The sequence below is a fragment of the Lissotriton vulgaris genome, chromosome 7 (genome assembly GCF_964263255.1).
Source record: "Lissotriton vulgaris chromosome 7, aLisVul1.2, whole genome shotgun sequence".
Lineage (NCBI taxonomy): Eukaryota > Metazoa > Chordata > Amphibia > Caudata > Salamandridae > Lissotriton > Lissotriton vulgaris.
In genome coordinates, this window is record NC_141695.1 from 900,133,663 (window position 1) to 900,149,297 (window position 15,635).

The 15,635-nt window shown below is 43.5% G+C and overlaps 1 protein-coding gene across 4 annotated transcripts in view; it reads left to right on the plus strand.

Annotated features, from left to right (window-relative positions):
* The window catches only part of TBC1D9B (TBC1 domain family member 9B), a 169,932-nt gene that overhangs the window by 63,221 nt on the left and 91,076 nt on the right, over positions 1-15,635 (plus strand). For all 4 annotated transcript variants that reach the window (XM_086931332.1, XM_086931334.1, XM_086931335.1 and 1 more), the window contains exons 5-9: positions 237-495; positions 7,383-7,590; positions 8,145-8,375; positions 9,788-9,949; positions 11,035-11,185. In XM_086931332.1, the coding sequence (XP_086787458.1) occupies positions 237-495; positions 7,383-7,590; positions 8,145-8,375; positions 9,788-9,949; positions 11,035-11,185 (1,011 nt within the window). The remainder of the gene's footprint in view (positions 1-236; positions 496-7,382; positions 7,591-8,144; positions 8,376-9,787; positions 9,950-11,034; positions 11,186-15,635) is intronic.

Below are 15,635 nucleotides of genomic sequence, written 5' to 3' on the forward strand. Positions count from 1 at the left end.
CTTGTACTTTGGTTGCACTTAGTCTCTCTTTTTGAAAGGGATTTGGAGAGAGCAGCATTTGTTGACCATCTGCTGCAGTTATGGTGTGGAGGGTGGAGGTTTCAAGCCTGCCCCTTCTCCATCAAACAGTTCAGTTGAAGAGCTTTTGCCTCGCACCTCTCACCCGCGTCAACTGGCTGTAACCATGGTTTCTGTGTTATTTCTTTCTTTTACCCTGTACATTCTTGCCTCTGCAGTGACCCTGGTTGTTCAGTGGCTGGATGTCACCCAGCTGGATAAGAATGCCACAATGCTTTTCCCAGAATGCATTAAGGTGCGCACCCGTGACAGTGAACTCTATTTCTCCATGTTCCTAAACATCAACGAGACGTTCAAGCTCATGGAGCAACTGGCCACAATCGCCATGCGGCAACTGCTGGACAATGAGGGCTTCCTCGAGGACAAGTGCCTGCCCAAGCCCACTCGGCAGCTCAAGAACATCTCAGCACTCAAGAGGTAGGAGTTTACACCCCTTGGATGGGAGAGAGTGGGGGTAGAGCGTTTGGGAGGAGTGGCAAAGGGTGGGACTGAGAAAAACATGATCTTTGAGCATCAGGTAGAGTGCCACCCAAATATACATGTAGTGCTTGAAGTGTGCATCTCCTTAAGCTCAGCCATTGCATGCGGTGCTCTTTCTCACCACCCCTCGCCCCCACCCTCTCTTCTGTGGAAAGTTCCCTTGAACCGAAGGCCCCTGACAAATCGCCCATCTTTTAATGTTGTGGATTGTTTGACAAAAAGTGACTCCCTATTTTTCTGTACAACATTAGTGCTTGTAGATGGTGCACATTTGACAACTTTAGAAGCTGATCAGGTTTGTGCTGAGAACTTGGGTGTGATGTTCTGTGGCCCAGTGTTATGGCTTAGTTAGAGCTGTACATAAAACACACTAGCCTTATCTGTCCTGGAAGGCAGTTTGTCTTCTTCCCTTCATTATTCAGAGATTTAATGATTGGGTCCCCTATAAAATCCCACAGTTGGTATGTTCAAGTAGGATTGTCATTTTGATGCTCAGGGAGTTGAACACCAGAACAGTATTTATTTTCAGGTTTCCAGGATTTGGTTATCAGTGCTATGACTATGTTTCTAATTCTGATGGCTACTTCTACAGGGAGTTTCCTCACCTCCTGACTCTATCTGGTGCCAGACTTGACCATCAAAAGTTGAAACCGCTCTCCTGCTCCAATAAGTGGTTCTTGACCCTGTCTCAACGCTCAGGACCACCTTGGACAGGATATTGCTTTGAGCCATATAGGTATATAATTGCAACCCTGCACCAACTCCTCCTGGAAACACTTTTAACTTCAACATTCATTATCTGCAGTGCTGGCAGGATATTGCGTCCCCACCCCACAAAATCAGGGTTTACGCTGTGTTAATCCTGTGCCACAAGCAAATGTCCATTTCAGGCTCTCACAAGGTATGTTTGTAGCGTCTGGAGCCGAAGCATTAATCCACATCATGTGGAAAATGCAGCCTCATGGCATGCCAAAGTCATCAAAGAACAGGAGACCAAGATGTTCATGGCACTGGCACATGACGAACGCTGGGCTTAATATCTGTACAGAACCAGGTCCACCCGCTCTCTGTTGAACAGTAAATCATCCAAAACGTTAAAAAACAAATAAAGATGCACCTGAGGAGCAGTAGGTGTCTCAACCGTTAAAAACGAATCCCTAGCTTTGGTTTCTTAGAGCAGGAACTAGTTTGTCACCCCGACACAAACTCCAGTGCCCTCCAAGGGCCCTGTGTAATTCCGGCCTACACACAGTTTGTAGCTCCCAAAGCTGACCTTGCACAAGGTACGGCTTTCACACAGGCATTATTGGCCTTCCTCCACTAGTATGATGTGACCTGTCTCATAGTGTGTTACGCCTATGCGAAGTAGGAAATGGCACGGATGGTTGTGCCAAATTTGCCAGAGCACTTGCAGGACCATTTTACAGAGGTCATTTGCAATAGGCAGAATGCAGCCAAGCAAATACAGAGTTTGGGGTCTGAACTCCATAGACTGGGTGGCAAGCTTAATGAGCTCCTCCTTTTTCATCTGCAGTTTTACCTTTTTACCTTCCACCTTATTGTCGGGGACTTTAAAACTAACCTGTACGACATGCCTGTTGATGGCTCCGGCTTGATCCCCGAGGTTGAATTCCTCTTCCTGTCCATTTCACTTGGAAAATGGCAAGTTTAGTGGGATTTCCAGAGGAGCTCCTAACAACCTGTACCACAGCCGAACCAATTTCTGTGCCAGTTCAGGGGGCACGGTGGGTTCAAGGGTTGTCATGAGGGCAGTAGCAGCCTTCTTCCTCCCCCACTTCTTTGTGAAACCACCTTGGGTCACTTGCGAATGAGCCAATGCGGCCAGTTGGGGGGGTGGGAGTGGGGAGGGGGGGCTCGAGTGGGGGGTTGCTGATAAAACCATCTGCCATGTTGGGAATTCATTGTGACAGACCACTGGGTCCTACAGAAAGTAGAATAAGGTTACTGCTCTCCTTTGCCAGACATTCTCATCTCCAATGGCCCCACCCTCCAGTAATGCAGAGGAGCAGGCTTATATCCTGCAGCAAAAGGTATCAATGCTGCTGAGCAAGTCCTTTTGGAATGCTCTGGAGCATTCGATCAGGAAGTGATGATGCTCCCCTTACTTTCTTGTTCCCAAAAAAGATTGAGTCTGAGTTCCTATTTACCCCTCCCCAGGTCTTGAATGCCTTCCTCCTCAAGGAGAATTTCAAGATGCTGTCTCTTTTGAAGATCCAACTTTCTGGATGCATAATTTCATATACCAATCCTGCAGTCTCACAGTAGCTACCTGCTTTTTGTAGAAGGATCCACCCACTACCGGTTTAGAGTCTTCTCGTTAGGCTTGACATCTGCATCGCAAGCTTCTAGCACGATGATGTCAGTGGTAGTGGCACATCTCCGCAGGACAGGTATGGTCATATTCTTCTAACTGGACGACTGTTTGTTGAAGGTGGCTCACCACAGCTAGTTCGGACCATCTGAATTACACAGTGTCAATGCTGTTCAACTTGGATTTCTCCATCAAATTGCCCAAGTCTCACTTGTACCTCTCTCAGCACTTCTGTTCATTGGGGCAGAGCTAAATAAGACATCTCACAGGACCATCCTGCACCCCCTGAGGAGTTGGGGCATTCAGGATATGATTCCAATGTTTCAGCAGGAAGCTACTGTTCTGATTACGATTTTTTTTTTTTTTTGTGCCTTCTGGCATCTTTACCTTTCTGGTCACTCGTGCTTGTTGGCACATGCATGCCACTTAGTGCGCCTTTGCATCCAGTGTACTCAAAACTGGGGTAGGCTGGCGGACACCATCTGGATATATCCAGAAGCAGCAGTAGATTTTTAGGGTTGGTCAATGGCTAGAAACCTCACTTCTGTGAGTTTTCTGCACTCTAACTGTGGCTACGTTGGTGACTAATACCCCTTCTCTCTGGCATGGTACTCATCTGAGGCCTTGGAGATCTGAGGACTTCCAGTAGATCAGAGGTGTCATATCAACCTGCAGCTCAAACTGTGGGCAGTGTGACTGGTGTTGACAGTATTTTCTCTTCAATCTGCAGTCTATTGGTTCAGGTCTTCATGGTGTGAGTGGCATGTCAACAATCGGGGCATCACATTCTCACGTCCTCTGTCGGGAGGCAGGGAGAGAGTACGCTTATGCTCAGGCTTTCAAGGTCAACCGTGGGACTGGTTACGTGAACATAAAGGCCGATGATCTCAGTCGAGGCCATCTTGCCAACCCTAGTGGCGACTTCAGGTCTAGATGGTTCGAAACATTTTTGCCCTCTGGCGGACATTTGCCCCTTTTGCATGAACTAGCATTGGCAGTTTTCTGTGCCCTCCATTTTCTTTCGAAGGGAGCCCTGGGAAATGCTTATCGACTGAGGTGGAAACATTTACTCTGCATTCCATTCCATCCCACTGAATCCTCAAGTACTGAGAAAGTTGCTACCGGGCCATGCACAGATGATCTATGTCGTGGTGGACTGTCTGCAGAGGGATTAATTTGCTTGTCCCTGTGCTCTATCCTGCCCGGGCTACCTCTAGGAGCGGACCTGCTCTCCCAGTCAGGGCGAGCCTGAGAATTAAGCAGAGCAAATTGAAATCCTGTTGATGTTGTGGACCTCCTCTTATCAATGTGTTATCTCTCTGCCAAATCTGCTTACTCTGTATGTTTATCCTATCTTGTTGGTCGGTGTGCTCAACAGGGGCCTTATTTGTGCATATTTCTGATATCTAGCACTTTCTGTCTAAGGTTTTGCTATGAACACAGTTAAAGGCTATCTTTAGTCTGTTTTGGCATTTCTTTGTTTGCACGACTACCCCTTTTGGTCTTGTCAATGCAAGGTTCCTTAAGGCGTGTTACATGTTTCCTCCTTTGTAGAGCCACAGTGGGACCATATCTTGGTATTCGCCTTTTTGGAGGGGGTCTCTGTTTGAGCCCATGCATAGCTGCATAGCAGATTTTCTGAATGCCATTACCCTGACGCGACTAATTAGCAAGCAGCATGCTTTGTCTGCCCACCATTAACTACCTTCTTTCCGGACAGACTGGTTTCGGGAACAAAAGCCTATTTTCTTCCAAAGGTGGTGCCACTGTTTCACCTGGGTCAGGCTAGCACAGTGCTTACATTTGACGCTCCTCCTCATCCTCCTAAGGCGGAGGAAAGGCTCTACTGTTTGGATCTTCGGTCTTTCTCCCAAAGTCCAACAAAATTTGGTTCAAACCACCCACACCCCATCATGCCAGTTTTTCTATGTAGGCCAATCTCATCATGCCTCGCTTACAATGTGCAACTCTGCCTACACCCCAGTGGCTGCTGAATTTGTGTAAATGGATTTTGATATTTATCCTCGGGTCACAATCTTTAAGAGTAGCTGCCTGGTCACATGGGGGGGGGGGGGGCTTACAAGACTTACTGAAAGCATATTTGATTTTACATATACAAAGGTTGATATGTTTTTTGTGTGTAGCGCACAGATTTCACTATCCTTCAATGTGAACATTCATGCATTACTACACTGGTACACTACGGGGGTGATGGAGATACATTGGACTAAATCGAAATTTGTAATATTAGTGTGCCTTCGAAAGGTCTGGAGCAAAAGCAGTCATATGCCTGGCTAATGCCTCTAAGAGCAGAGGTCTTGGAACTGAGTTGGTCACATGTTACTATTTGAATTCTGAAATACCACTTCTTCGGTCCAGAGGTTGCAAGCTAATTCTGTGAGTGACAGGTGAAGCTTTCTGGCTAATAAAGAGGAGAGAAGCTACCTCTGAGATGGATGTGGCAAAGTATGGTTCTGAAGCATACATTTTTCCAGTGAAAACACAGCTTTGAATGTTGATGATATTAAGTGACCTCCAAATAATCAGAAGGTGGATTTTGATGTGTAACCCGTTTGATCTCTCAGCTGCACTCAACACTGTAGACCACCCTGCCCTACTCCAACGAGTGGTAAGAATGTAAGCCCAAAGATGTTGATGATTCTTGTCATTCCTTGAAGAGTGCATTCAAAGCATGAGCATTGGAGAACTAGTCTTCCCCTCACAGGAGGTCTCCTTGTGTGTTGAAAAAGCAAACCTTCAACATCCAGATAAAACCCTTAATGGACACCTCTGTATCCACTCTTTTGTGAATTTGACCATTTTAAACCTAAGATGGACTCTGCTTCCTGACCAATATGAAGCCATGAGCGAAGGCATCAAAAACATTGAGGTTTGAATGGGGCAAAATATGTACAAACTAAATGGCTTAAAAACTTCAATCTCAGATATATTCCCCAGTACATCACCCCAAAAAGTCATGGACACCCTTTGCCCAACGGTTGCCTTTTTTTGGTGCATGTGTCCTATTTAAAACTATCAAATGTGCAAAGTCGGTGCTATGGTTAGAGCCCTATCTTTTCATACCACTGAAACATCACCCAATAGTAGGACTCTGGTTCACTCGAGACTAGATTATAGTAACGCCTTGTTAAGGAAGATTTCTGATTTAAAAAGCATGAACCTATTGTACCTCACCTAGGAAGCATGAATGGGCTTCCAGGAAAAATCATGTTTAAAATTGTGTGCCTCATGTTCAAAAGCTTTGAAGGAACAGTGTCCAAATTCCTTAGAGAAAAAACTGAACAGTGCAATCATACATAAAACTTGCTCAACAGAAGAATGACATCCACATAACGAAATGCAAAAACAGACCTGCCTCATCCTTCTCAGTGGCAGCTTCACACCTCTTGTACAATCTAGATATGGAAATCCACACAATCTAATATGCAGTTCAGGACAGAACTCAAGATAGACATGTTCTGACCACCATAGTCCTCCAGCGTTTTGCTGTCCATTTTCACTGTTTAAGATTCCTCACAAATGCCTGAGGAACTCAGTCTTAACTGCAAGCGCTCAGTCGTGGCTTCAGTCAGAGACTCAGACAAGGTTCGGCCGATGTAACCACACCTTTACCCATCCGTGTGTTTGCCTTTGCTCATCAAAGCTTATGTAACCAAAACTGAACAGACTGTCACTAATCAAATGTAACCATTTCTTGTTATCTACAATACTTTCATGCTTGAGATACTAAAAGCAAGTCTTTAGTGTCTACATTACCAGAAAATCAACATAAACTGTTAGTGTTGCCAGAGTCCTGGTGAGGCTGTTCAATTTACAGTTCACAAGCCTTGTTCATGGTTTGTGGGATTCTAAGCAAAGTCAATGTGGTGATTTCATTTTTAAATCTTAGATGAGGAAAGCAGAGGTTGGCAATAGATTCCTCAGGGGGCGGAATGAGGGAGGCAGTTCAGAATCAGACTTGTTAGAGGTTATTTTTGGCTCAATAACTCTAAAATTGATAACCTATGCTCCTCCGGTTGAACATTTTGGCCACCCTCTGCTGTAGCGTTTTCCCTTTCCATGGTTCTCTTCTCTCATTACCTCCTGATCATGTTTGCGTTTTTCCTTTAAGATTTTCTTTTTTTTCTTTTTTTTTTCTGTCCCTCTACGCCTTGGTTTGTCCCATATCCACTTGTATTGCTGTATATCCTTTTCTTTAATCTCATTCTCTTAATACATTTTTAACCTTTCTCCCTCAACTCTTTATTCTTCATCTCCTTCCATGCCCCTTCTTAAATCTTTCCCCTTTATTCCCTCTGTCATTCTCTGCTATTCCTCTTGTGGCTCTTTAAGCTTTTTATTCTACCTTGCTTCTTTAGTGTCTTCCATCTATGCTTATTTTCCACTGATGTGTCCTCTACATTTAATAGAAGTCTAATCACCCTTTCACCTCCTACCTCAATTTTTTTAAACCTTCCCTCTACATTCGTAGAGACTTAGATGCCCGTGCCAAGAACGAGCGCTACCGAGCAACCTTCCGATTGCCCAAAGACGAGCGGCTGGATGGACACACTGACTGCACACTTTGGACACCTTTCAGCAAGATGCACGTCCCAGGCCAGATGTTTGTATCCAATAACTACATTTGCTTCTCCAGCAAAGAAGAGGAGGTCTGTCAGCTGATCATCCCGCTGCGCGAGGTGAGGGGTGCTTTAGGTGAATGGCACATAAGGGCAGGGTTGCATGAGGGGGAGGGCTGTGTAGTGAACCTTGTACCTAAGCCATCAGTATGTCCCATTTTCATAGTCTCTGAAGATTGATAGATATTCTTGCTTATGGTCTTGTTTCGGAGAGAACACACTAATCTCAGATCTGAAATATTTGAAAATGCTGGACACTGATACAACAGCACTTTCACTTTGAGAAAAACAGCTTTTTTTAAGTAAATGAACATCAGTTTTGTTGTCTTGGTTGTATCAACCAAGAACCATAGAACCACACCACAGTATTTCCATATTTTCACTTGCCTTTCCATGTGTCCTGTTCTTATGAACAACTGAATAGCGCAGCAGAGGAGATGTTGTCTCTAGTGGATATGGCGTCTGTTGAGTCATGAGACACACACATTTTTGCATGCACTCTATCTTAACAAATTTTCTGGGACTGGGATAAGCACTTTGGTTTCCTTTGCCTATGTTCCTTTAAACAGGACATTTGAATTGACCTTTGGTCCTTCTCTTCCACTCCTCGTCAGGTGACCATCGTGGAGAAGGCAGACAGCTCCAGTGTCCTGCCGAGCCCCCTGTCTATCAGCACCAAGAGCAAGATGACCTTCCTGTTTGCCAATCTTCGTGATCGCAACTTCCTGGTGCAACGTATCTCTGATTTCCTGCAGCGAACCTCGCTGGGCAAGCAAGGCGGGGACAGCCCTGCAGAGAGAGGGTTGTTTGAGAGGAAAGGCAGCAAAGACAGCACTGGCTTTGAGGTTTCTGATATATTTTATAGGAACAGGAAAGAAATTACCTAAATTTGACATCAGGGCATAGTCTTTCTTAAAACCTAGCAAATTTAACGTAATTTTAGAGTGGCTTCTGTCCAAATATAAACATGGAACAAACATAAAAGGCGCTTGCCCTGTTCGAATTGAAGTTCCAGAGTTAAAGGAGGGTGGGTAGGTTATTTGAAGGAGTGGGACAAATTGGTGCAGCATTTATATATGAGGTGAGATCATAGTGTTGCATGTCCTTTACTATCCATGGTGTAGAAAGATGAGCAAATATTTATGTATCTAATTAAAATGTCTATCTAGGCCTTTCCGTGGTTTTGAAATGAGGAATATAAACCGAGAACTAGCTACGTAAGATATCTGCATGTGGCTATTTAGAATGCTTTAATCTGGCTACGTATAGCTATAGCTCCCTAAAATGTTTGCACATTCCAATTTCTGGTACAAATTAGGAGGGATGCGCACATTGGTCTGCTTTTGGCATTCCATGATCCTGCTAGGCATGGACACATCTTTTTGCATGATTAAAATGCTGATCCGTAGTTACATATGCAAGATAGCAACTAGCGTGATGGTGTGTGGCTGTTTGTGTGTGTGTGTGTATATATATGTGTGTTAAATTCAAAAGGCTGAAAGCTCACAATCGCACACACCTTCTTAACTATCAGAGTGTTTTGTTTCATACTTCAACCAGCAAAACCGTACATGTTCAACTGTTTCTTGGGCTGTTGTGCTCCGCAATTGCACAATATAGCTATAATACACATGGATCTGCTTGTGTTAAGGTTCTCTTAGACATTTACAAATGTGACTAATAGCACACCATCGCAACTTGTTACTAAATATTGCTGAGTACTCGTCCACCTGTTGTGCACAACCTCCAATGTACACTAGCACTTTTAAAAATAAGTATTTCTTTCCTCAAGGTGTGTGTGCTAACAGCTGTTAATTGCCCAGCCCATATTGACTATATTAAGCTAGTGCCAGTGCACCTACTAGTGAGATAAATAGGCAATTAGCTGTTATTTAGGCCCAGCAACCCTGAGCAATAAAGCTGTTAACACCTGTCCCGCTCTCCCAGATTGTTCTTCCATATGCGGACACACATGTTTACTATCCATAAGTGCTGTATGAAACGAATAAACAATCTCACTAAACATAGAATGCAGTTTCTATAACAAAAGTACCTCTTACCCACTTTCTAAGGCTTCCACTTGGTTGAGCCAATTATACAAATTAGCGTGTGATAATCCAACATATTGCTGTTAGAGTTATGTACTTTACAAGTGTGATAGAGTTATGTACTTTACAAGTGTGATAGTGCATGGATTAAACACTAATGTTGTGAGTTCTTCCTGCCATTCACTGCTTTGCCTTCCTTCCATTTGCAGGAGATTTCCAAGATACCTTCTAGCAGCCCACCAGCTCCAGGCACTACGTTCATGGCCAGCAACCAGCCAAACCACTTTGGTGCAGAGGATGCTCCGACTGCATCACAGGGACTCCTGAAACTTTATCAAGGGAACTCAGTGGGGGAGCTGGGGCCAAAGGAGGTAAGACTGAGTACAGGAATGTGAAGCCTAAGGAGTTCAGGGAGTTATTGGCATTGGCGGTGCTGTAGAATGATCTTGTGTACAGCACAGTAGTGGCCAGTAGCTAGAGTAACTTCTGCATTGAGCTGAGCCTTGGAGCCAGAGGAAGTATCTTATACAACAGGGATGAGACCGAAAAGGGGGCGGAGTTCTGAGGAGAAACTATATAGTTCAAAGAGCTGTGGCCAAGGAAGCATGATGCTGTAGCGAAAGGTGCAGTCCAAGGGCATTTGATGCAGTTCAGAGGCTAGGGTTGAAATATTTACACTGCAGTATAGACAGTTGAGGCACACGAGGTAAAATTCAGATCAGAAATTTAAAGTTCAAAATGCTGTGACATAGTTCAGGAAACTGGGGTCATGGAGTACGTGAGTCCCAGATGGTGAGGATCTACAGGGAGCTGAAAAAGGTACTACATGCTACAGGAATCTAGAATGATGGCTCTTAAGAAGGTAGTACACAGTGTAGGCAACTAGATCTTAAGGAAAAATGATGCAGTACAAAAAAGTGGCACCAGGGGGGTTGTGATGCAGTACAGGAAGCAATGACCTGAGTATCTATAAGGCAGTATGAGCTGTGCCCAGCAGAGTTGCAATGTATTGCAGAAAGGTGATGCTGGGAGAGAGAGAATGTAGGTCCAGGAACTGGGGCACTAAATCAATCTAAAGTACTTCTAAGAGAGATAGCAGTGGCTTCCATTTTAGTAATTATGGATGACAAACTAAGAAGACCAGGGTCTTCTCACCCTTTATTAAGTTAGCTGTTAATGACGGAAAGGTGACTTACTACTTGGTGCTCCTGATCTAACTTAAGTTTTGAAGTGAGCTTTGTGACAGGGTGACACACTGGACAAGTGACGGCTTCTGGTATTTTATTACAATTCTTTCGTACAAATATCTTACCCTTCCTGTTTAGAACCTATTATGAGCGTTGCAGTTTTGTGCATGCTGCCAGTGTGTTTTATTTGTCCAATTCTTGTGTGTCATTCTTCAGTTGTTTGAGCTGTATTTTCACGTCTTTACCCGTTTGTGGTATCGTGTTTGTAGGCCAAGGAAAAGATGAAAGAAGAGTCATGGAACATCCACTTTTTTGAGTATGGGCGTGGTATGTGCATGTATCGGACAGCCAAGACCCGCGAGCTGGTTCTGAAGGGTATTCCAGAAAATCTACGGGGAGAGCTCTGGCTTCTTTTTTCTGGTAAGAGCACACCTAGTGTACCTGTTTTCCAGAAGGTGAGTGGGCCGGCTTTCTGCTCTAAAGTGACGTACATGGACTGCCAGTTAGTTCTTCTGTTCACTTTTTCTCTGAATTGATGACGCTGTGCAGTTGCTTTCATGGGAGACGAGTGAGCGGAAGACTAATTCTTAGTCTAGGTGAATTTCCAGTGTATTAATCAGAGGTGACTTCAAGGTACCTTGTTCAAATTGTTTAATAAGGGGAATGCATGGCTGTCACTTTCCTTAGGTAATAGCAGTGCATCTGGTACTTTTTGCCATATGATACAAATGTTCAATAAACACTTTCTCCCATGAAGCAAATGTACCATAAACCCATTTTCCGGTGAGAAGGTGCATGTTTTTCCCTGTTCTCAGGCATGTGGTTTATAGCTCAACTGAATGAGAGAGAAATGCTCTGTTAGTCTGTTCTTGGATTTTCAAGCACACTTTGTATTTACACACTTTTGGGTGACTGGACTCTTGGAAGAGGGCCAGTCGAGTTTCAGGCAGAGCTGCCAAACAAACAGCCTTGTTACAGGTAGTTGATACAGTTCGCATTCTTGATTCGAGTAGTCATTGTGTTCTTGTTTTCCTTGCCTCTCAGCTGCATTTGATACAATTAACCACTCTATGCTTATTTGGATATTACTAAATTGTATGGGCATTAATGGAGTAATCCTTAGATGATTGAACGCCTACCTAAATAACCATTCACAGGAGATCAACATGAATAACTGTTTTTCTAATTTAGTTGCTTTGATGTGTATGGGGGAGAGGGGGATGGGAGGAGGCTCATTTTCCTTACTAGCCCCAGCTCTTTCAATTTCTAATACGAGCCTCTTGGTATCCTCGAGTTCAGGGATCCTGTATCATTAATGTGCTGAAAACGCCCAGATTTTTCTCAGTTTCCTTTCCCAATGATATCTCGCCAAAACCTTGAAAAGATTAAAGAATGTATTACTTTGCACTGCCTGAAACTCAGTCCCAGAAAACCAAATTTAGCGTAATGTCATCTGAGCACTCATTGTTACCAGTACAATCCTAGATTGACTGCTGTGGTGTTTTTGATTGCAAATATGTTATCCGTGACTGCTAAGTTTCCTCATTGATAAGAGGCTCAGTCTTCAAATGAAAATTAATGCGATGTCCAAGAGTGCGCACTTTCGACTGAGTTCTTTTGGAGATCCATCAGTTTCACCCAAAACAAGATCTACAGAGACTAGTCCAATCTCTGTACTTGACTATGGTAACTCACTCTTGACTGGACTTCTGAAAGTACATTTCACCTCCTTGAAGTATATATTTCATGCAGCGGCAACCTTTGTCACTGGATCCAAACATTTAAACTGTCTCCAGTATTACTGACATAACAGCAACCCCTTATAGGAGCTATAGCCCGCTTCAAGACCACATTTATTACCCACAGAGTTGTGCACACCACCACTTTTTGATACCTAGCTTCAAAACTGAAAGTGTCAGATGGTTTTAAATCTACTTGAATTGCAGAAGCACTTCTCTTAAACTCCATGCTTCAGAAAGGAGTGTACAATGGAACAATCCTTTTCTAGAAATGGGGCAAAAATACGGTATTCTTTTCCACTAAATCTCTACACTATATCCTCACTGGTGACGTTCAAGAGTTTCAATTCTCTGTTCCAAAGGCACTCCCTATCTTGCTGCAGCTAAGTACTTCTCCCAGATGGTAGCCATCTCTTATGTCTGATTCTCATCTTCACACTACTTTCTTCCTAGTTCCACGGTCTCCTATCTTCCACACCACAATTTCTATCTCGCTCCACCTCCCGCCTTGGTCAGCAGTCCTCCTCACCTTCTACCCCCACCTCCCTTCCTTGTGCATTTCATTCATTTGTCCCACACTCTTCTGGCATTTTCTTCTCACCTTTGATTTTGTTTCTTCAGTATCTCCCATTTGTTTTCCTTCCTCGTTGTCTCTACTCCTCTCCCTCTCCAACTTGATTTCACTCCCTGTTGCCATATATAAGTTTTCTGAAATTGATGTTGATCCCATATATCTGCTTTCGATTTTTAGCTATATATTTTTTATGATCGTTTTACTTCTTCTTGTAACTGTATGCCTGAATCTCTGTAAAGCGCTCTGTCTACAAACTACACAAACAATTAAATACTGTCCTCAAGTGAGCTAAATGGACTATTTTCTCTTCTTGGGTGAGTGTGATTGACTTTTGCTTAGGGACTTGAGTTGTGCTGCATACAGTTGTGCAGGAGATATGGTCAGAAGGATTAAATAGACTACCTTTTATCCAGAATGCGATGGCTTATCCTGGCTTTCCAGGCGAGCTATATTTTATAATACTTCTAAAAGACTGTCTTCCAATTCCAATAGTGGCCAATATCTAGAATACATAATACACAAACTGCTGGTCATAGTAACCTTTTTTTACATGTGAGCAGGCATTTTCATGTTGTGTTCTCTGGTGAGACTATGGTGGCCCGTTCCCAGGTATTGTGAATGTGTTATGAACATGTTGTTAAGTGATGTGAGGTTGATTTGTGCTGTCTTTGAATGAGGTGGGTTTCTTAGGTGTAGTATACCATTCAACTGTGACGACTGTAAAATGACCCCACACTAAGTAGAGGGAAGACTGCTCTGGATTGTTCACTCAATTATATTTGTGATTTGTGTATTGTTCACACTTGCTATATTCTTTCACTTACTTTGTTCTTTAGACCTGCTACTGAGTGAAGGTAATCCCCCTGTGTTTCTGTTGTCAAGAGAGAGCACTGACCATATCTTCTTGGGTGATGTATGCATGATGTTTAGCTGCTCTCAAATGAGATTGCAATGCACCTTTATTCTGATGACAGAACATAGCTTGTTAGCCTTCCTTTGTGGGAGTGAGTTGTACTCCTGTTTGTGAACAATGTAAGTACTCTATACACTGTTCTGAAATTACATGAGTTAACTCCGAACTGTTTCTCAGAGGAACTATTTGTGTACCTTCTCTCTGGTGCGCTGTGTAATCACTCTCTCGTTATAAGCATATGCTGTGTACCAGTTTTGTGAATTGCTGTTGTCATAAAAAGCAGAAACAGTGATTCAGCTTTACTTTTGATATAGTTCTCTTATTTCCTACAGATGAGGTGAGTGTGTTGTGGGCCACTCACCTTTTTAGTAAGAAATAATAGAACTATATCAAAAGTAACGCTGAATCACTGTTTATGAACAACATTCTTTTTGATGGCTTTTTAGAACTACAGCAAATCACAAAAGTTGTACTATTTCCATATATGTGTCAGAAACGTGGAACCGCATCAAAGAGCATATGATGAACAATAAATAACAAACTAGTACCTCAAGTCCTCATTCCTCCGGACTTGTCTGATGTTCTGGCTGTGGCATATGAGTGTTTTTTGGCCAACAAAAAAGAGGTTAAACATGTTTTAATCCCAGGTGTATATGTAGTAAAGCTCTGCCAAATGCATATCTATAGGAAACTGGAATTTTGTTGCAGTGGTCCCCCACTTTTTGCCCCATTTATGCTTACAGATGCTGGTTTTCAACTCTGACAGTGCACTGAGGCCTGCTAACCAGACCACAGTGTCAGGGCTCTTTTGCCTAAAACAAGTGAAAGTCTACTTGTAACCTAATTGGCGAGGACTTTGGTACTTCTAAAAGTCCCTAGTAAGTGGTACCCCTGGTACCTAGGACATGGGTACAAAGAGGGTCCCGAAGGGCTGCAGCATGTCGTATGCCATCCAAATACAAATTACATGCAGACTGCCTTTGCAGGCTGCGTGCAATGATGAAAACCATTCTGAAAACCTGACATGGCACACTCGCCCTGTTACATGCCACAGTGCACTGCAGGTACTATATGTAGTTCACCCCTAAAGCAGGCCTTAGAGCCCTAAGGCAGGGTGCATTCTAGTATTTGTGAGGACATATCTGCGTAAGCAGATACGCACCTATGATGTCAAGTTCTATCACCAGATATTGCAAGTGCTCAGGGAAGCCTTCTTAAGACATTACGAGTTACCCAGCTACATGATGGTTTCCCTAAAAATATTGGTGTTTGGTATCAAACACCCTGTCTTAATAAATCCGTACTGTTGCCAGTACTAGATTTATTATGACATCTGAGCCTTTGCGACAGCATTGCTGTGTTCCTTGATGAGAAAATCAATCGGATTTATAGTGAATTCCCTCAGAAATCTGATCACGCTGAGCCCACTGGTCTGGGTTCTAAAGTAGTCGAGGACTTAAATGCTGGCCTGGATTGTTTCAATGATCTCCAGATCTCTCAGGTGGAAGCCATGCTTAGTACGGCGAAATTGGGCTCCCCCTTTGATGTTATGCCAGTATATAAATGTGCCCTACTTGCCCCTCTTCTAGCCGCCCCTATTACGGAGATCTTGAATTCCTCCTTACGTGAACGTATTTTACCATT